This window comes from Amblyraja radiata, chromosome 4 (assembly GCF_010909765.2).
Source record: "Amblyraja radiata isolate CabotCenter1 chromosome 4, sAmbRad1.1.pri, whole genome shotgun sequence".
Lineage (NCBI taxonomy): Eukaryota > Metazoa > Chordata > Chondrichthyes > Rajiformes > Rajidae > Amblyraja > Amblyraja radiata.
The window spans coordinates 27,402,812-27,424,532 of record NC_045959.1 but is presented as its reverse complement, the minus strand read 5'-3'; the positions used below and the strand labels follow the sequence as shown (position 1 = coordinate 27,424,532).

General features: G+C 48.1%; 1 protein-coding gene across 2 annotated transcripts in view; it reads right to left on the bottom strand.

The window, feature by feature from the left end:
• rspo2 (R-spondin 2) overlaps nt 1-17,121 on the bottom strand; it is a 111,657-nt gene extending 94,536 nt beyond the window's left edge. The window contains exon 1 of one of the 2 annotated variants that reach the window (XM_033019130.1): nt 16,375-17,121. In XM_033019130.1, the coding sequence (XP_032875021.1) occupies nt 16,375-16,468 (94 nt within the window). In that variant the 5' untranslated portion in view covers nt 16,469-17,121. The remainder of the gene's footprint in view (nt 1-16,374) is intronic. The other variant, XM_033019131.1, reaches the window with a different exon arrangement.
• Nucleotides 17,122-21,721: the final 4,600 nt, after the last annotated feature.

Genomic DNA, 21,721 nt, shown 5'->3' with positions numbered 1-21,721 from the left:
TATTCCTCCTTTAAAGTTCAGAGTGGAACTAATTAGTGCTTCATTTGGGCCAGTGAAGATTTACTTGGAGAAAGGGATATCCACCATACCTCTACCATCTTCACTGCTACTCAAAATTAACTTCCCAGTCCGAGGATAAATCGAGGAATGGAAACATTAGTCGTTTTCCTTTCCTGACATGTTGACTATTTCTGGCAATGTTGACTGATTCTACATGTTCAAGAATTCTCCCAATTTGGCTAGCCCCTGCTGTCTCCTCCCCTTCCTTAACCCTCTAGCTGTCTCCTCCCACCCTCCCATCCGCCCGCCCTCGGGCTCCTCCTCCTCCTCCCCTTTTCCTTCTTTCTTTCCCCACCCCCCATCAGTCTGAAGAAGGGTTTCGGCCCGAAACGTCGCCTATTTCCTTCGCTCCATAGATGCTGCTGCACCCGCTGAGTTTCCCCAGCAATTTTGTGTACCTAAGATTTACTTGGACTTCTGCTTACCCTGGTGTTCACAATATGGTCTCCTCTACATTGGAGAAACCAAATGCAGATCGGGTGCCCACTTTAGGCAACGCCGTCATTCAGACCGCTGAGTGACCCTGAGCTTTCGGTTCGCCTGGCACTTGAATTCTCCATCCCACTCTCACTCTGTCGTGGGGCCTCCTGCACTGTTAAAACGTGGTCCTGCCAACACAAGCATTGCTGCAACACCTCATAAGATCATAAGAGGAGCAGAATTCGGCCATTCGGCCCATCAAATCTACTCCGCCATTCAATCATGGTTGATTTAATTTTCCCTCTCATCCCCATTTTCCTGCCTCCCTGTAACCTCATATTCCGTCTGGACACTTTGCAGCCTCTGGACTTGGTGTCAGATTATCAAAGTTCTGATAACTTGCTCTTTCTGACTGTCTGCATCAGCACTGGCCATTTCTGCCGATCATCATGTTAGCTCTTTTTTTTCTTTCTATTAGTTAATACAGTTTGGGCTGCTGTATGGGCTCGGCCCATTGTACTGCCATTAGCTACAGAACACGAGGAAGCCCAATGGGCTTTATGAATTCACCTTGTCTCTCCCTATCAAAGGCATTCCCCTTTCCACCCTACCTCTCCCATCTTCACTGCTACTCAAAATTAACTTCCCAGTCCGAGGATAAATCGAGGAATGGAAACATTAGTCGTTTTCCTTTCCTGACATGTTGACTATTTCTGGCAATTTTTGTTTGAACTCGGGTTTCCAGCATCTGCATTCCTTCTAATACCACTGGGTTCTCATACCCACTCCCTGTGCCCTGATTAGAACCCTAGATTCTACATGTTCAAGAAGGAACTGCAGATGCTGGAAAATTGAAGGTAGACAGAAATGCTGGAGAAACTCAGCGGGTGAGGCAGCATCTATGGAGCGAAGGAAATAGGCAACGATTCGGGTTGGAGCGAAGGAAATAGGCAACATTTCGGGAGAAATAGGCAACGTTTCTGGAGAAACTCAGCGGGTGAGGCAGCATCTATGGAGCGAAGGAAATAGACTGAAGGGTTTCAGACTGAGGAAGGGTTTCGACCCGAAACATTGCCTATTTCCTTTGATCCATAGATGCTGCCTCACCCGCTGAGTTTCTCCAGCATTTTTGTCTACCTAGATTCTACATTCCCGTTGTTCGTTGTCCCGCTGCCAATAAACTCACCTGGTCGGCTTTTCCGCACCCCATCCGTGCTCCCATGAAATACGCTCGATTCAGCTTCCTGCGCCCTTTAAATTCACCAGGCCAATTTTCCTCCTGTTTAATCTTACCTGGGTCCTGGTCCGCTCTCTATAAATTTCCCCCCTTGTATTCGCCCTTCTTTTAATTTTACCGCCCACTGGTTACTGGTTACAATCTCAGAGCAGTCTCATCCCGCTCGCTTTAAATTCCCTCGGGCCCTGCATTCCGCTCCTTTTAAACTCCCCACATTCTCTGGTGTCCCACTCGCTTTAAATCCACCAGGGATCTTTGCCAAGTTCGCGTATAACTCGCTGGTACCAGTTTTCCCTTCGATTTCAATTCAGTTCACCTGAAACTTACTGCCTCGGTCCTCAGCTCTCTCTAACTTCAATGGGTTCTCCAGAAAAGTTGAAACTCGTCCAGCTCCCGTTACACCCATCTCCAGTGGTGTCCCCTTCCTTTACACCCATCCCTAGCTGCGTCCTCCTCCCTTTACACCCATCCCCGGCTATGCTTCCTTCCTTTACACCCTGCTCCCTTTGCAGACATCCTTGGATGTAACCCCTCCCTATAAACTCACCGCGTTCGGCCCATATCTCGCCAAACCTGTCCTATCCATGTCTAACTGTTTCTTAAACATTGGGATTGTCCCTGACTCAAGTACTTCTTCTGGCATCTCATTCCATATACCTACCACCATCTGTGTGAAAAGCTTATGCCTTAGTTCCCTATTAGACATTTTCCATTTCACCTTAAACCTATGTCCTCTGGTCCTCAATTCACCCACTCTGGGCATCTACCCAATCTATTCCCCTCATAATTTTACACATCTCTATAAGATCACCTCATCCTCCTGCACTCCAAGAATGACCTCTCCCTATAGCTCAGACCCTCGAGTCCTGGCAACATCCTCGTAAATCTTCTCTGTACCCTTTCCAGCTTGGCAACATCTTTCCTATAACATGGTGCCCAGAACTGAAAACAATACCCTAAATACGGCCTCGCCGATGTCTCACACTACAGCAATATGACTTCCCAACTTCTATACTCAATACTCTGACTGATGAAGGCCAAATGTGCCAAAAGCCTTTTTGACCACCCAATCGTCCTGTGACTCCACTTCAAGGGACCATGCAGCTGTACTCCTAGATCCTTCTGCACCACAACACTCCCCAGAGCCCGACCATTCACTGTGCAGGTCCTGTTCATGTTAGACTTCCCTCACATTTCTCAAATTCCATCAACCATTCCTCAGCCCACCTGGCCAATGGATTAAGATCCTACTCCAATTTTTTACAACCATCTTCATTATCTGCAAAACCACCTACTTTTGTATCATCTTCAAACTCGCTAATCTTGCCATGTATTTTCTCACCCAAATTTAAAAAAATTTGTGCTTTAAAAAAAGTATTTCTTTAAAACCACCATGGTATCTATTCCTCCGGTTCTCTTCATGTGCACTGCATCTGACATTTTACAAACATTTTCTACCATAAATGTGTGCCGTTGCACATAGGATGCACGGCACAGCAGCAAGTCACAGGGCCCCAACCAGCCTTGCACGACATTTGTACCGGTTGCTATTGGTATTTGTTTATTATTGCCACATGTACTGAAATACAGAGAAAAAACATGTTGTGCTATTCCGTGAATACAGGGATACAATCAAGCCATATACATTTATAGCAAGTCGTGAAAAGAGAAAAATACAAGAGTGAAGAATTCAGTGTTACAGCTGCAGAGAAAGTGCAGGTTAAAAAAACTGCAGAGGCCACAATGAGGTGGGTCTGACAGCCTCTGCTTTTCTCTCTCTATCCTTGGTTTGTTTCTCCAGCATCAGCTCCACCCTGTAGGAACAAGTTCCGCGTTCTTCGCCTGTCTGAAGTAGTCTCCAATTTGATTTATTTCATACTCTCTTGTGTTGGTGGCCTCGATTTTTCCTCTTGGAAGAATTCTTTTCTGGACCTATCCCATGAAAAACTTTTCCAATTTTAAGACCTCCATTATGAAACCTCTCAGTTGTCTCCCTTCTAGGGAGAAACATTGTGATATTTTCTAATTGGCATCCTCTCAGCTCTAGAAACATATTTTTTTGCACATTCTCCAATTTCGCAATGTATTTTCCAAACATGTGTTCCAAATATGCTCTGGCTAGGTTCTATTGTATCCCATTGGAAATGAACCCTGTGTTTACTTTTTATTAAGTGGCCACGTGAGCCTATCCCACTATTTTTAATGACTGGAAGATTTCGAATTAAGGCCTTTCCAAGCTGTTCCATCACTACAATAGCCACTAAATGTCTACAATGAGCAGACCATTATACATGGGCTCTTTTCTTCAACCTCACTAAAGAGTATGACTCCATCAATAGACAAGAATACAGCGCACTCTCCTCAAATCTCCTCCTGCACAAATTCATCTCCATCTTGCGATTGCTTTATGATGCTGTGCCCACTATGATCCCAATCCATCCATCACCAACTGAGCCAATATTGAGAATTGTTGCCAAGCAAGATATTGCTGCAAGATGTTGCCAAGCCATTCCATTGCCCCAATATCCACTTCCTGCAACTTCAACACATCTCCACTGGAATGGAACTGATCTACTGGTCTCATGGGGAAGTTCAACTTACAGTGACTGCCTTCCAGAACCTAGTCATCTCAATGGCTGTGCTTGAGTTGCAGTGTGAAGCTCCATCAACTTATCCGCCAATACATGTGAGATGATGGGCCTTAAGTGTTAAGTCATCTCCTGACCTGTCCTCATTGTAATGTAAAGAGGAAAATACCAGGGTGAAGAATACCAGAGTGGCCCCCTGACAATAAAGATTCCTGGCAAAATACAGAAAAATAGGAACCACATCCTATATGTGCTTCTGAGATTTGAACTACTGCATCTGGCACCTTAGGGCACCGCACAGATACCACTAATGCTATTGCCAGAAAATCCTCCCTCTTGACACCAAAACATAGTCTTTTCAAATCTCTGGGACAGGAAAAGATTTTAAGGAGTTTAAATCCATCTACAGTCATTTAAAGTATCTGCATCAGATACTCTGTAATGTATTCATGAGAATTTGTTCAGTAGACTTTGATAGGAACAACATCAGAGTCATACTGGCTTCTTCCTGAGTAAAGAATCCTCGATCTCGCTATGTTCCCAAGTGAGAGGAACAAAATTTAAAAGTTGTGAAAATGGCTACTAGTAAAACAACCCACTGGATATTTGTCCACGCATCCAACTCCCAATTCACAAAACAAACAAAGCAGATCATAAAACAAGTCATTCTAGCACTTACAGACCCTGTTCAGATTAGTTGTAGCAGGCACTGGTGTAATACTGTCTCCATATAAGCTCCATATAATGTAGTAACTATTCGAATCATTTAGCCGGTCAGATTCAGCTTTTCCAGCAGCTTTGGTCATCCTTACGATCACTCTGGCAAACAGAATTTCACCTGATATTTTTTTGTCAAAGATTGATGTTTATATTTTTACAGCTGAGCACCACTATCCAACTCCACTGCATCTACAAGCCTCCCAATCCTTCAGCACAATGCACACTGCTCCACCTTGGTTCTTCTGCAGGGGCTTGTCCACTTGAAGAGACCACTACTTTCTGTTAACAGACCCTCGCCCTTCTCTGTACAGACAGGAGAGAGACGGTTGCATTTCCTTTTGACCTTTCCCAGCCACAAGACATCCTGGGACAGCTCCATGCCAGTACAGTACCACTTGAAGGGCGGTAACTATAATAGCTGATCTTCACACAGAAAGCTCCCACGAAGGATGTGACAATGACCAGATCACTTGATTCAGTGAAGAGGATTGAGAGATATTTGCCCTGGGCATTGATGAGAAATGTTTCTCTCCTCATTACATTGGTACAATAACATTTTATATTTCAATTGAGGAAACAAATGGGACCTTGGTTAATGACTCTTCCAAAAGATGGCACTTCTGACATCAGCTCCTCTATCCCAACAGCACTATATTCAATCCTCTAAAACATAGTACAGCAGCAGAACGGGATGGCTTTCTGACTTCAAGGAGAGTGTCGCCATGTTAAGAAATACTCTTCAACAGTTTGTTTCATTTGAATTGAATTATTATAGAATACTGGTTCAGCCAAACAACCCCCACATTCAAATGTAAACTCTCAGCTCAGGTGATGAGTTCCACAAGATGCTTGTGTATGTAATCCCAACTGCAATATACTGGTAGAAACAATAATCAAAAACTACCATTAAAGAAATCCAGTTGTTGATCGAAGATAGACACAAAGTGCTGGAGTAACTCAGCAGGTCAGGCAGCATTTCTGGAGAAAAAGGATGGGTAACGTTTCAAGTCGGGACCTTTCTTCAGACTCAGTCTGAAAATATAGTCTGAAGAAGGGTTATGACTGAAACATCTTCAATGAGTATTTATTGAAATTGTGTGATCATTATAATGTCTTTCTCCGGAACTCTGGAATTATAGCCGTGTAGTGTTGCCATTGAAATAAGTTCAAATTACTGAGAAAATTGGTTATTTTTTCCAAAATTCAATCTGTTACAGATCTAATATATCTCAGCAGTGAAATTAAGTGTCTCCTAACCTTTCAACTATTCATCAATGTCTTCCAACATAATATAATTCATTTTTAAAACCTTTTTAGGAAACAACACAAGACAGCATCAAAACTTGTTTACATCAAGAGCCCAATCTCGAGAGCACCATCTGTGCTCAAATTGGGTAAGGCTTACTGGAGAGTTGACCAGTTGCCAATCAGCCTGAATATTAGCCACACACCCAGACAAACAGGGAAGGTCAGCAAATGTCCAGGGAAGATGATGACCAAAAGTTATGTGGCACTGATCAGCCCACATATGAATGATATCCAAGTTATACTACACGCAGGCACGGGTTGATTTATTTTCTGAAGAGTTGTGAATGGAATAAACACTGAGCATCATCAGTGAACATCCTTAAATCTGTCTTTATGATGAAAGGAACGTCCCTGATGAAGTAGCTGAAAATAATTTGGTCTAAGACACTGCCTCAAGTTTGAAAAGCAAAAAAACCCTGCCAGAATTTACTAATCAGGAAATAGTCCTCAGGCCAATGCAGCGGATTCAGTGTAGAGCAAGGGCAAGAGGCTGATGCAGTGATGTTCCAGATATTCCAATACTCAACAGGGCAATGCAGCAGGTCCAGTGCATGGCGAGGGGGATGGGCTGGTGCAGAGGTACTCAGCCTCTCTGCGCCTTCTCCAGACTGACAGACATGTACCTTGTCACCCAATCCAGAACATGAGGGCTTAGATCCCACACAGCACATTCTGCTCAACACGACATGTGCTCGGATGGTCACCATTACCATGGTGTTCACAATAATAGATGGGATTTATATAGCGCCTTTCTAATACTCAAGGCGCTTTACATCGCATTATTCATTCACTCCTCAGTCACACTCGGTGGTGGTGAGCTACTTCTGTAGCCACAGCTGCCCTGGGGCAGACGGACGGAAGCGTGGCTGCCAATCTGCGCCTACGGCCCCTCCGACCACCACCAATCACTCACACACATTCACACACATTCACACACAGGCAAAGGTGGGTGAAGTGTCTTGCCCAAGGACACAACGACAGTATGCACTCCAAGCGGGAATCGAACCGGCTACCTTCCAGTTGCCAGCCGAACACTTAGCCCATTGTGCCATCTGTCGTCCCGATAGATCAATGATACAGCATTGATCTTTTCCCCATCTACTACTCAAACTGGTGCCGAGAATAATGCTTCCTATGCTAGAGGATGTAAGAGTAGGTGTGCCACTAAAAACTGGGAGCAACATGTGCTCTAACACTTGTACCAGGCACTGACAATGTGGCCCCAGGCACTGCCATTTGTCGAGAGTAATGCCCCTGTCCCACTTAGGAAACCTGAACGGAAACCTCTGGAGACCGTGCGGTTCCCGGAGGTTTTTGTCAGTCTCCCTACCTGCTTCCACTACCTGCAACCTCCGGCAATGACCTGCAACCTCCGGGAACCGCACGGAAACCTTGGGTGGGACGCAAAGTCTCCAGAGGTTTCCGTTCAGGTTTCCAAAGTTGGACAGGGGCATTACTCTCGACAAATGGCAGTGCCTGGGGCAACATTGTCAGTGCCTGGTACAAGTGTTAGAGCACATGTTGCTCCCAGTTTTTAGTGGCACACCTACTCTTACATACCAAAGTTGGACAGGGGCATCATGGTGTTACCTGTAACTAACTTTAAAAAATCGAAGGAGCTCAGAGAAGCCACATGTTACCGTTACTTCTTTAGTCAGTGTTTACAGGGTCATTCAGCATGGAAACAAACTCTTTGACCCAACGAGTCTGTGCTGGCCAAGGAGTACCTTCTGCACTAATCCCATTTTGGTCTCCCCATTTCCTGCAACTTTGGTCAAGTTCCAATGACTTTCCCACCCATCCCAAAATATGTTGCAGTTGTAATAATCAGTCATTGGCGCTGAGCCACTCAGATGTGGGGGCAGATGCCCAAAAGGGGAGAGAGGGAGAGGTTGCAGAGCTCAGGAAGAGACAACGGTGTGTGTCGGATACATACAGTATGAAGACAACCAGGTTTACAGGGTTGATCAAAGACAATGTGGGTGGGTGGGAAGTGTCATAGAGATTCAGAAGCATATATGGGCCAGGGGGCATTACAGAGAGAAACGAAGAAGTGCAATAGGTTACAATTATGAGAGGTTTCTGGTCTGGAGTGGTGACAATGATACTGTATGAACATGAGAAATAGGCACAGGCTGTTTGGCTGATCACTCAATGGCTCGTGTCTAACTTCAGTACCATTTTAATTTACTAACCTTCTCTTCCAGACTTTCTTAATATCTAAATACCTGTCGATCTGTCTCTTAAATCTACTCAGTGACCAAGCCTCGGCAGCCCTCCTGGGTAGAGGTTTCCAAAGATGCACCGTCTGGGTGAAGAAATCTCTTCTCCTCTCTTTCCTGAACTGCCAACCAGAATTAGTCCATGAGCCCTGATTATGCACACCCCATGCGGAGGGAACATTACATTTGCATCTACCCAGCAAAGCCCTGTAAGAATGTGTAATGTCTCATATAGACCATCTCAGATTCTACTAAACTCTTGAGAAGTATTTGCCTGTGTAGTAAAAACTCTTTTTCCATGACCATCCTCGACCCCTAGGAATCAATCTGGTGAATCTTTGCTGCACTCCCTCATTTACAAATACTGTGCAACTTTTATTGAGTTCAGAAGCCAGATGGTACACAATATTTCAGGTGGGTTTTCGCTAAACACCCATTTAATCCCAAAGACCAATTTCATACTTTTACTCAAATCAGTAAATGCAACATAGCATTGCCTTACTTATACAATACAATACAATACGGTTTTATTTGTCACATTGCACATAAAGTGCAAGTGAAATTAACTTACTTATCGCTTGCTGTACCTGCATGTTAACCTACAATGTTCTGTGTACCCAGCTCTCCCTGACCCCCAACACCTTTCAATCTCTCACCATTTAAAAAATGTTCCCTTCTCTATTTTTTCCCCCAACCAGAGTGCATCATCTCAAATTTATCAAACACAATTTTGTATTCATAGATCCCTGTCTATTCTGGTTATCTCTAACCCCACTACCTTTGTGAAAGGTTCTTGTATTTCCCTTTGATCACTAATATGAGTTCTGCAATTAATTTCAATTTCTCTCTCCCTCCCCCACCATCTTTCTTTGATTGTGAGGTGAATCTACCACTTTCAATCTGTGAGAATTGTTTTGGAAGCAATGGGGTTGTTGGGAGATGGTGGTCAACACATTCACTCGCACTGTCGCCTCTTCAATTTTCCTCCTCTTTCCTTTTGGGATGCAGAACATCCATGGACTTTCAGTCCCATTAACCTCTACTAATGTTTATTGCTTTCAGCTCCTTGTTGCTTGCGGCTTTTGTTCACTATTTCCCCACTATTTCCCCAAGTATTTTTGTAACTTCTATCAAGAAAGACGTAGAAGATTTGTTAAATTTCCTTGCTGCTTTCTCAATCTTCATTAGAATTTCCCCTGTCTCAATTTTTATGGGATTAACATTTAACTTTAGCTAATCTTTCTTTATTTTACACATTTACGCTAAGTTTTTTTTTTTTTAAATTATCTTCTATAAATCTTGTTAGTCACAGTGGGATTATATTTTCAGTTACGCTTTTGTGCCTTAAAGGGACACTTATTTACTACACACAATGTACTAATTCTTTGCATGTTTCCCTTTGCATATTTATGGTCACACTTATTAATGTTATTTCCCCACTCATACATTCCTAGTTTTCTTATTTTTTTTTAATTTTTTTTTTTTTATTTTTTTTTTAATTAAATAACAGTGCAACACCATCACCATAAATAAAACAAAATAAGAAAAACAGCAATCAAAATAAAAAAATAAGTAGATAGGGGGAAATAAAAGAAGTAAATAAATAAAAAATTGGAATAAGACCATGTGGTTCACTTACCAAATTAAAAAAGAAAAAACATTACATTGCTTAGTTATCTGGAGATAATTCAATATTCATACAAACATACCATCTAGTTTTATATAACACAATCTTCCCATATCTAGCTCGGCATTTATCTAATTGGTGTCATGGCTCCAATAAACGGTCCATTTTTCCCAGATCTTCTCAAATGAATTCTCCTTGAATCTCAAGGAATATGTCAATTTCTCCATATTAAAGATGTCTGGCACAATTTGTAACCACTGTTCCTGTTTTGGACCAACACAGGAACAGTGGTTAGAAATTGTGCGAGACATCTCCTAGTTTTCTTATTCATATTTAAAACATAAATTTCAGATTGAACTACATCACCAAGTCTTCTATAAAATTCTATGATAATATGATTAATCTTCTTAAACACCAATGAATTCAAGGTTATTAATTGACCCTTTCTATTCCACAACACTAGATTTTCCCCCATTTGCTCCCTCAACATCCTGATAGGAAAAAAAAGGTTTTATTCTGCAAAATATCACTACTTGTTTACTTTGCACAATTTATATATTTATTGGTCGCCGAGGATAATTGTATTAGTCCATTTGTTCCAATTTTATGATTTTACCGGTTTGGGAACAAGTGTAAGGGATGGAACACCAGAGACATGGGACGGGTTGCAGGGGCAAAAGAAGGCTCTAGTGTGGGGTGGGGATAGCAGATGGAGGGGAGTAGTGACTGGATGGCAGGCCAGAGAGGAGGTGGGGAAGCATCTGTTTCATTAATGGAGGAGTGTAAAGGGAGGAGGGATTATAGAATTAGGAAGGGCTGTAGAGTTTGGAGGGGTTACAGAGCCAGAGAGGGATGTAGTGACTAAAGGGGATTACAGAGATGGGGAGATGTGTAGAGAGAGGAGGGGCACCAGTATCCTTTAGGAATGTCTCAACTGAACTTTACCTTCTGAGATGTTGCCTGACCTGCTGAGTGTCTCGTGCAGTTTGTTTTTAAGCTCCAAATTCCAGCATCAGGGATGTTTGCTAGTACTCATGAGGCTTTAAACAAGCGTGGCAGGGGGTTAGGAAACAGAGCCGTGCATCAGCAAGTGGAGACTTTGAGAGAAAGGTTGAGATTAAATCATAAGTATGAAAGAAAGGACAAGCAGGGTCAGGTTAATGAACACAGTGGACTGATGGGCTGGTGTGTTTATTTCAATGCGGCGAATGTTATGGGTGAGGCAGTGAATTTACCGCCTGGATTACTGTACAAGAGTAGAGTATTGTAGCCATGACAGAGACTTGCTTGAGAGAGGGGCAGAAATGGCAGCTCCACAGTCAAGGATCTTTATGTTTCAAACACAATGGAAAGCAACGTAAAAGAGGTTGGGGATTTGCATTATTGGCCACAGATGAACTCAGAGAAGATATCCTGGAGGAATCGTCCACTGATGCAATATGGGCAGAGCTCAGGAAGAAGAAAGGTGGAATGTCTTTTATGGGATTATATTATAGGCTTCCCAATATCCCAAGAGATGGGGAACCTTGGATGACGGGAGATGTAATTTAGTCAAAAAGAAAAAGGAAGGATGTGGAACTGGAAATCAAATAGGGTCAATAGACAATAGACAATAGGTGCAGGAGTAGGCCATTCAGCCCTTCGAGCCAGCACTGCCATTCAATGTGATCTTGGCTGATGATCCCCAATCAGTACCCCGTTCCTGCCTTCTCCCCATATCCCCTGACTTCGCTATCTTTAAGAGCCCTATCTAGCTCTCTCTTGAAAGTATCCAGAGAACCGGCCTCCACCGCCCACCGAGGCAGAGACTTCCACAGACTCACAACTCGCTGTGTGAAAAAGTGTTTCCTCATCTCCGTTCTAAATGGCTTACCCCGTATTCTTAAACTGTGGCCCCTGGTTCTGGACTCCCCTAACATTGGGAACATGATTCCTGCCTCTAGCGTGTCCTCGAAGAATATAAAAGAAACGGGAAAGACGTTAAACAGGGAATCATGAGGGCTAAGAGGGGCGATTAACTTTCTTTGGCGATTAAGGTGAAGAAGAATCTCAAGGCATTTCATACATACATTAAAAAATAGTTTTGCTCGGGTAGCTAGAGGACTGAGAATAGCCAATGGTAGTCCTTTGTTTATGAAGGCCAATAGGGACAAACCTGGAAATCATATGATTGATGACACTCGGGCAGTGGATGTAGTCTACATGGACTTCAGTAAATCTTTAAACAAGGTCCCTCAAGGTAGGCTGATCCAGAGGATAAAGGCACAAGAAATCGCATGATAGATTGGACTCAAAATTGGCCTGGCCATAGAACAGGGCACAGTGGTGAAGGGGTATTAATCTGATTGGAGGTCAGTGGTGTTCCACAGGATCAGTGCTGGGTAAACTCTATTGTTTGTGATTATATATATATAAATGATTTGGATGAAAATATAGATAGGCTGAATAGTAAATTTGCAAATGACACAAAATGACCAGAGTTGTGGATAGTGAGGAAGGTTGTCAAAGGATACAGCAGGTTATCTATAATCTCTTGAAATTTGGGTGGAAACATTGCAGATGAAGTTTAGGTTAGTTTAGATATACAGTATGCTAACAGGCCCTTTGGCCCACCCAGTCCATGCTGACCACTGATCACCCAGTCACACTAGTGTTATGTTATCCCACTTCATCCACTCCCTACACACTGGGGACAATTTGCAGAGGTCAGTGATTTTACAAATCCATGTGTCTTTGGGATTTGGGAGGAAAACGGAGCACCTAGAGGAAACTCCTACAGTCACAGGGAGAATGCGCAAATTCCACACAAACAGGTCCAGATCGGATCCTGGTCTCTGGCCCTGTGAGGCAACAACTGTACCAGTTGCACCACTGTGCCACCCTCTAATCTGGACAAGTGTAAAGTGTTGCACTTCGGGAGGTAAAATATAAGAGGAAAGTATACAGTAAATGGCGGGATCCCTGAGAGCATTGATGTATAGAGGGATCTTGAGATGTAAATTAACAGGCCCTTGAAAGGGACAACGCAAGTTGATAGGGTGGTAAAGAAGGCCTATGGCATACTTGCCTCTATCAGCCAGGGCTCTGAGTACAAAAGTTCAGAAATCATGCCGCAGCTATATGAAAGTTATTTCCTTCGCTCCATAGATGCTGCTGCACCCGCTGAGTTTCCCCAGCAATTGTGTGTACCCGCAGCTGTATGAAACTTTGGTTAGGCCACGTTTGGATTATTGTGCGCAGTTCTGGTTGTCGCATTACAGGAAGAATGTGGCGGCTTTGGAGACGGTGCAGCAGAGGGTCACCAGGAAGTTGCCTGATACAGGGTGTATTAGCCATCAGAAAATATTCAACAAACTTGAATTGTTTTCTCTGGAGGGTTGGAGACTGAGGGGTGACAATAGAAATTTGTACTATTATACGAAGCATAAATAGGGTAGAAAGTCTCCCCTCCTCCCAATGTGGAAATGCCAAATATTACAGGGCATAGGATTAAAAAGAGAGGGGGAAAGTTTAAACAAGATGTGGGAAGTGAATGTTTTTACAAAGACAATGGTAAGTGCCTGGAACACACTGCAAGGTGAAAGCAGAAATGATAGCAATGTTTAAGAGGCATTTAGACTGACACAAACAGGTAGGGGGTGAAGGGTTATAAATTATATGCAGGCAGATAGGATTAGTTTGAATCAGCACATATATGGTGGGCCATAGGTGCTGTTCCTGAGTTCCTAAATTCTAGAGACTGATGGGGGCTAATGAGAGAGGGAGGGGTGTGTGGTGTATAGGGGTTGGAGAGATAGGGAAGGGTGAAAGGCTGGAGGCAGTGGCAAAGAGAGACTGGGATGTAGGGGCTGAGGAGGTGCAGAAGTAGATAGAGACTGTTGCAGGGGTAGAGAGTGATGTTGGGGCTGCAAGGCTGCTGGGGGAGGAAGGGGGTATGAAGTGACTCTACAGGACCCGTCTGAGTCCTTGAATTCTCAGACATTCTCACACAACTGAGGAGCTGGAGCCATTTAAATGACGTTTTAAATGTTAACCATTATGACTCCTGTATTACTTGAAGATTTTGTAATAATATTAATGTTGAGGACAGTGGAGGTGTGAGCTGCCCTCACAGACCACTGGCCAGATGATGCAGAGAGAGCTTTCCAAGCCACTTGAGGGCAGTTGAGAGTCAGCCTCATTGATCAGTGACTGGAGTTGCAAACAGGCAGTGCTCCCACCTGAAGGGGCATCAACTCCAGGCCACTGAATGTCTATTCACAAGCGACATATCAACGTAAAGCCTTACCCCATACACATTAATCCAGGACAAGAACTTCCACAATAAAAAATAATATTCAAATAATATAGCACACAAGATGTGCAGGAAACAACTGCAGATGCTGGTTTTAACGGAAGATAGACACAAAATGCTGGAGTAGCTCAGTGGGACAGGCAGCACCTCTGGAGAGAAGGAATGGGTGACGTTTCGGGTCTGAGGAAGGGCTCAACATTTTGTGTGGGTCTATCTTCAATATAGCACACCTCACTCGTGAGATGCTATTTTCACAGTAAAGGATTTTGTGACATATTTAGAAAACCTTTCATATCTCAAAGCATATCGCAGCCATCGCAGTTACTCAACAAGTAGTAATATTGTATTGCAGGAAGTGAGTGCCATATTCTGCACAGTGAGATCCCACAAACAGCAATGTAATAATGACCAGATTCAGTGACATTCATTCAGCAATAAATGTTGGCAGTGACAAAGGAAGAGCAGCCTGGTGTCTGTTAAGAAAGTGACCTGGAATCAATTACACCCATGTGAGGTGGCAGATGAGACCACAGCTAAAATCTCATGTGAATGACAGAACCTCTCACAGTGCACTTCCTCAGCATTGCCCCTGCCCCTCCCACTGCGATGTGCTCCCTCACTCCTGCTCCTCCAACAGTCAGCACTCCTTCAGTAATGCCCCTCCCATAGTGCAGCGCCCCCTCAGTACTGCCTCCCCCCTCCCCCCTCACACAGTGTGATGTCCCTCACAACTGCCCCTCCATTGGTGTGGCAAGCCCACTGTGATATATATCTACGTTGCCAGCTTGGGCTACCACCTCAGCTCCAATGAATATTCAGTATTTTGGCCTCAGGATATAACTGAGGATCAGACCCTGCGGCTGTTCACATGTAAAGGAGCAGTATTACAGGGAACCGATCCCAGGGATTCATGTCCCACTGTGTGATATATCAGTGTTCATCCCTTCACTCTGCTCATGATGGGGCTTCCAACATTTGTGTCTCCTCGTTCTATGTGAACCAGGGTTATCCATCATCCATCTCCATCCCCAACTTGCTTGCTGGGGAATTGAAACAAATCTCAGGGAGAAGGATGGGTGCTGGGGCAACGGGGAGAGAGGACAGAATTAGCGGGAGATTGAAGCAAGGGGCGGTGGTTGAGAAGAGGAGAGGTTGGTAAGGCGAAGAGGTGAATGGAGATTGGGTATAGAGATCAGGAGGAAGGGATTGGAGGGCAGTTATGGATGTGAAAGGAGATTGAGAAGATGTGGGGAGGGGGAAGGGTGGTGGAAAGAAGGAGGAGATCTGGGGCTGGGGAGAGGAAATGAGGAAGAGGGCAGGGGAGTGGGGTTTATGGTGGGGGGGAGGGAAATTTGGGGTCTGGTGGAAGGGAAGAAAGGTTGGAGAGGGGATGAGAGGTGTGAGGGAAGTTGTGAGGGAGGGGGTGGGGAGAGAGGTGTGGGGGAGAGGGGATAGGGGTTGTAGGGGTAGGGTGATGAGCTGGGGTCGTGGAGAGGGGTCGGGGTCGTGGAGAGGGGTCTGGGTCGTGGAGAGGGGTCGGGGTCGTGGAGAGGATGGCGAGACCCCGGGCAGCCTGAGGTGGGGAGAGGTGAGATGTGGCCCCGGCCCCTGATTCATCCCATGCCCGGGATGCGGTGAGACGCTCGGGTCCCGGGCCAGATCAGATCCGCAGCGGGTGCGGGGAAGGCGGGCTACGCCGGGGTTGGCTCCAACTGAGTAGGTCGGGATGGGGACCGGGAGGTGACCTGACCCCGCGGGAGCTGGGACAACACTGGGGTCGGGTTCCCCCTTCATCGCGCACATGGCTGCGTCCTAGTTCAACTCTCCGCGTAAATTGGCAGCGCGTCTGCTGGAAGTTTGCGGACTCCGGCGCGGGATCGTCACCAGCAATGACTGACCTCTCCTGCTCCGCTTCCCCCGCTGGTGCAGACTGTGCCCATAATCCATGCAGTCCAGAAGGAGCAGCGCCAGTGAAAAGAGTCGAAAATGCATCTGTGCTCCGGGGCTGTGCGGTGGGATCGGACCTCTCGCTCCCTCTGCGCCCAGTAGTGTCCGGCTTCCTCTCTCCCCTCCTCGCACACGGACCAAGTGACTCCCGGACTCAGGCACCTCCTTGCCGCGACATCCTCGGGCGGCGAGCCGGCGCCCAGCCAACCGATCGCAGCCGCTCTCCAGAAGGGGAGACCCAGTGTTGAAAGCGGAGCCGCTCCCAGCCCAGTTGCCCCCACCCTCCCTCCCCGTCCTCAACGCTGCCCCTGTCCGCAGGGTCCCGGCAGGCAGGGCAGGGCAAGCCCGAGAGGAGTTGGAACAGTTACCCCGGGCGAAAGCAGAAGCAGCCTCTCCGCGACAGAGGGTGGTTGACAGTCAAGTCAGCATCGGCGACCGCTCCGTCCCACTGCCGTCCGAGATGTGACTGGTACCTCTGGCCAACTGCTGCTCGGCCCTGTCTCTTGTAGCGGCTCCTCGGATGACGCTCGGAGCTGTGGTACTCACTACTCAGGAGGGGGAGAGGGAGCCAAGGCTTTTTATGCAAGGTGCAAAAAGGTTTGAGGACTAACAGGGGGTGCTGTGCTCCCGTCACACGCCAGCTTGCATCACATTCTCCTGTCCACAGGCTCCCACCGCCCGGAATAGGCAGTCCCGCACAGCCCAGCGCAGCCCAGCCCGCCCAGCACAGCCCAGCCCAACCCAGCCCAGCCCAGACCAGACCGCCCAGCACAGCCCAGCCCAGCGCAGCCCAGACTATCCAGCCCAGCCTAGCCCAGCCCAGCGCAGCCCAGCCCAGCGCAGCCCAGACTATCCAGCCCAGCACAGCCCAGCCCAGCGCAGCCCAGACTATCCAGCCCAGCCCAGCCCAGACTATCCAGCCCAGCCCAGCCCAGCCCAGCGCAACCCAGCACAGCCCAGCCCAGACCAGACCGCCTAGCCCAGCCCAGACCAGACCAGCCCAGCCCAGCCCAGCCCAGCCCAGCCCAGCCCAGCCCAGCCCAGCCCAAACCGCCCAGCCCAGCCCAAACCGCCCAGCCCAGCTCAGCCCAGCCCAGCGCAGCCCAGCCCAGCGCAGCCCAGCCCAGACCGCCCAGCCCAGCCCGCACAGCCCAGACCAGCCCAGCCCAGACTGCCAAGCCCAGCCCAGCCCAGACTGCCCAGCTCAGCCCAGCCCAGCGCAGCCCAGACCAGCCCATCCCAGCCCAGACCAGCCTGCCCAGACCAGCCCACCCAACCCAGCCCGCAAAGCCCAGACCAGATCGCCCAGCCCAGCCCAGCCCAGCCCAAACCACCCAGACCAGCTCAGCCCAGCCCAGCCCAGCCCAAACCACCCAGACCAGCTCAGCCCAGCCCAGCGCAGCCCAGACTGCCCAGCACAGCCCAGCGCAGCCCAGCCCAGACCAGCCCGCTCAGCCCAGCCCAGCCCAGCCCAGCCCAGCCCAGCCCAGCCCAGCCCAGCCCAGCCCAGCCCAGCCCAGCCCAGCCCAGCCAGCCCAGCCCAGCGCAGCCCAGACCACCCAGCCCAGCCCAGCCCAGCCCAGTCCGCCCAGCCCAGCCCAGCCCAGCTCAGCCCAGCCCAGCCCAGCCCAGCGCAGCCCAGACCGCCCAGCCCAGCCCAGCCCAGCGCAGCCCAGACCAGCCCAGCCCAGACCGCCCAGCCCAGCCCAGACCGCCCAGCCCAGCCCAGACCGCCCAGCTCAGCTCAGCCCACCCCAGCGCAGCCCAGCCCAGCGCAGCCCAGACCGCCCAGCTCAGCCCACCCCAGCTCAGCCCAGTCCAGCGCAGCCCAGACCAGCCAGCACAGCCCACCCAGCCCACCCAGCCCAGTCCAGCCCAGACCGCCCAGCCCAGCCCAGACCAGCCCACCCCAGCCCAGCCCAGCCCAGCCCAGACCTGACCGCCCAGCCCAGCCCAGCCCAGCCCAGCCCAGCCCAGCCCAGCCCAGCCCAGACCGCCCAGCCCAGCCCAGCCCAGACCGGCCCGCCCAGCCCAGACCAGACCAGACCAGCCCAGCCCAGCCCAGCCCAGCCCAGCCCAGCGCAGCCCAGACCGCCCAGCCCAGCCCAGACCGCCCAGCCCAGACCAGCCAGGCCTGCGCCGGCTAGCCGCCCCTCACGGTCGCAGCGGAATCACGCCGTGGGGAGAAATTTCAATCACACATGCCCCAAAGCTGCGAGAATTAATTTAATGGAACCGTGTTTAAGAGGAATTGTGTTAGCAAGACTGCAACTAAATGTAAGTTGGATTATAGAAAGACTCGCTTCACGACTCCCTAACGCCAGCTCCAGGGACTTGACTCTGTGACTTGCCTGGGCGAATTCCTCCAACAAGCTCGACACCGTCCAGGACACAGCAACCCTTCGACTGGCACCCCCCCCCCCCCCCCCCCCCCCCAACCAAACACTTCCTCCCCCCTCTCCACTCTCCAGCCCAGCGCACGGTGCTCGCCGCTTACTTGCCCATGGCCACTCCGACAGCATCTCCCTAACCCGCCACCCATCCCATCAAGGACATGGGAGCACCACCATCTAAAACTTTCCCTCCAAGACACAATGCCTCCGCATCTCTGGGTCCAAATATACAAAATAACGGGGGGGGGGGGGGGGGGGGGGGACAAGAGCAGGCCATTCGGCCCCACAGACTGTTCCATGGTACAGCATTCTCTCCTTATTCTTTGATCCATAATCGTTGCCTCTCTAAACAGCGCTGTGAGAGAACATTGACCACATGGACAGCAGCGGTTCAAGTTGGTGGCTGATCATCCGCCCTCCTCTCCCCTATCCCTGTCACCCCCTTCTCGTTGAGGTGGGATCGCGGATGTGCGAAAAATGCTGGCTTTGTCAGGGGTGAATAATTTTAAAATATGCCCCAATCTGGGAACTGATAAGTAACAAAGATGGAGGAGACTGAAATAATGTTGAGCGCGAGTAATGCCCGATTCTTCCAACATTTAGTGGCAATAAACGGTGTCCGTGTCACTGAGACAGCTCCCGGGAATATATCTGGATGCGGAGCAGTTTTCTCAGCAGCTGCCCATGTGGTTTGTTTGTCTCACCGCATGGTGATTATAGATGACAATGTAACCTGCAGCTTCACTCGTAGCTGCTGGTCCCACTCTACACGTCTCACTCTCCCTCCCTTTGCTCCTCACCGTCCCTCTTCCTCTATTGCCCCTTTCCATTCCCACTCCCTCTCATGTCCCCTCCCTTCATCTCCCTCCCCCTCTTGTCCCTTCCCTCCTCTCCCTCCCTCTCCCTTCCTCTCTCCCTCTCTTGTCCCTTCCCTTCCTCTTCCTCCCCCTATCTTTCCCTTCCTTCCCTTCTACTGCCCCTTCTCTTCCACTCCCACTCGCCATAGAGGGAGTACAGAGAAGGTTCACCAGACTGATTCCTGGGATGTCAGGACTTACATATGAAGAAAGACTGGATAGACTCGCCTTGTACTCGCTAGAATTTAGAAGATTGAGGGGGGACCTTATAGAAACTTACAAAATTCTTAAGGGGTTGGACAGGCTAGATGCAGGAAGATTGTTCCCGATGTTGGGAAAGTCCAGAACAAGGGTTCTCAGTTTAAGGATAAAGGGGAAATCTTTTAGGACTGAGATGAGAAAAACATTTTTTACACAGAGTGGTGAATCTCTGGAATTCTTTGCCATAGAATGTAGTTGAGGCCAGTTCATTGGCTACATTTAAGAGGGAGTTAGATGTGGCACCTTGTGGCTAAAGTGATCAGGGGGTATGGAGAGAGGGCAGGTACAGGATACTGAGTTGGATGATCAGCCATGATCATATTGAATGGCGGTGCAGGCTCGAAGGGCCGAATGGCCTACTCCTGCACCTATTTTCTATGTTTCTATGTTTCTATTACCCATTTCCTCTTCCCCTCCATTACCCCTCCCCCCTCTCTACTTCCTTCCCCTCTCCATTGCCCCTTTCCCTTCCCTCTCCTGCCACTGCTCCTTGCTTCCTCTCTATTGCCCCTTCTCTATCCTTCTACCACCCTGACCCTTCCCCTCCTCTCCCCCTATTGCCTCTTCCTCTCCCTCTCCCTCTCCCGTCCTTTCCCTCTTCTCTTGAGTGCTGAAGGAGTCCTGTCATATTGGAGGGGCTGCCTTCTGTTAAACAACTCCTCATTTGAGAGGATGACTGAAGATGCTGAACCATCATTCAGGGGCTGCTCCCAGGGTTCATCCTTCAATTAGCATCTCACAATGTTTGCTCACAAATTGGCTCTGACTTTTCTCATGCTGTGACAATGATCACATTTTCCGCAATGTGCTGTGAGACGTCCTGAAATAAATGTGAAAGGCACTATAGGAGTGCAAACCGACACAGAAGTGCACAATGTTTTCAGCAGGGAAGCAGGAATGGTTACATTCAGCCGTTCACGTCTGTGTAAAATCAATCCAGGTGATCCCACTCTTCTGCCGTCTCCATGTAGCCCTGCTAGTTGTTTTACTCCAGATACGCATCCGATACTAGTGCTGAATACCAGGACTGAATCTGTCTCCTCTCATCCCCTGAACCCTAACTCATCAACATGTAGAAAAACTTTTCCTTTTGTCATTTTTGCTTCACCTTCATTCTCTCTCTGCAGCTTCATTTCTGTCTCCTCCGAGTATCACAGTTCTGGTCATGCAGAAGACCTACAGGGCCCTGGGCCCACTATATCCAGGCCAGCCATCTGTGCTAGTCCTATTTACCCACACTTGGTCAACAGCCTTCTATGCCTTTGGGAAGTGTCATCCAGATGCATCTTAAAGGCTGTGAGAATCTGCCTCCATCACTTTCCATGGACAGTGCATTCCAGATTCCAACCACCCTCTGGGTGAACAATATTTTTTTTCAGATCCCTTTGAAACCTCTTAAATCCATGCCCTCTGGTCCATCCACGTCCCATATTTCTGTCTACCCTATCACGACTCATAATCACGCACAAAACTGGTTCCCATCCACGTCCATATTTCTGTCTACCCTATCACGACTCATAATCACGCACAAAACTGGTTCCCCCATCAGTCTCCTCAACTTCAAGGGAAACAATCCCATCCTCTCCAGTTTCTCCTCATAACTGAAACACTCCCTCCTAGGCAACATCCTGGTGAATCTCATCTGCATCCACTGCACCCTCTCCAGTGTAGTTATGTCCTTCCTATAGTTTGGTGACCAAAACTGCACTCACTACTCCAGCGGTACACAAAATTGCTGGAGGAACTCAGCGGGTGCAGCAGCATCTATGGAGCGAAGGAAATAGGCG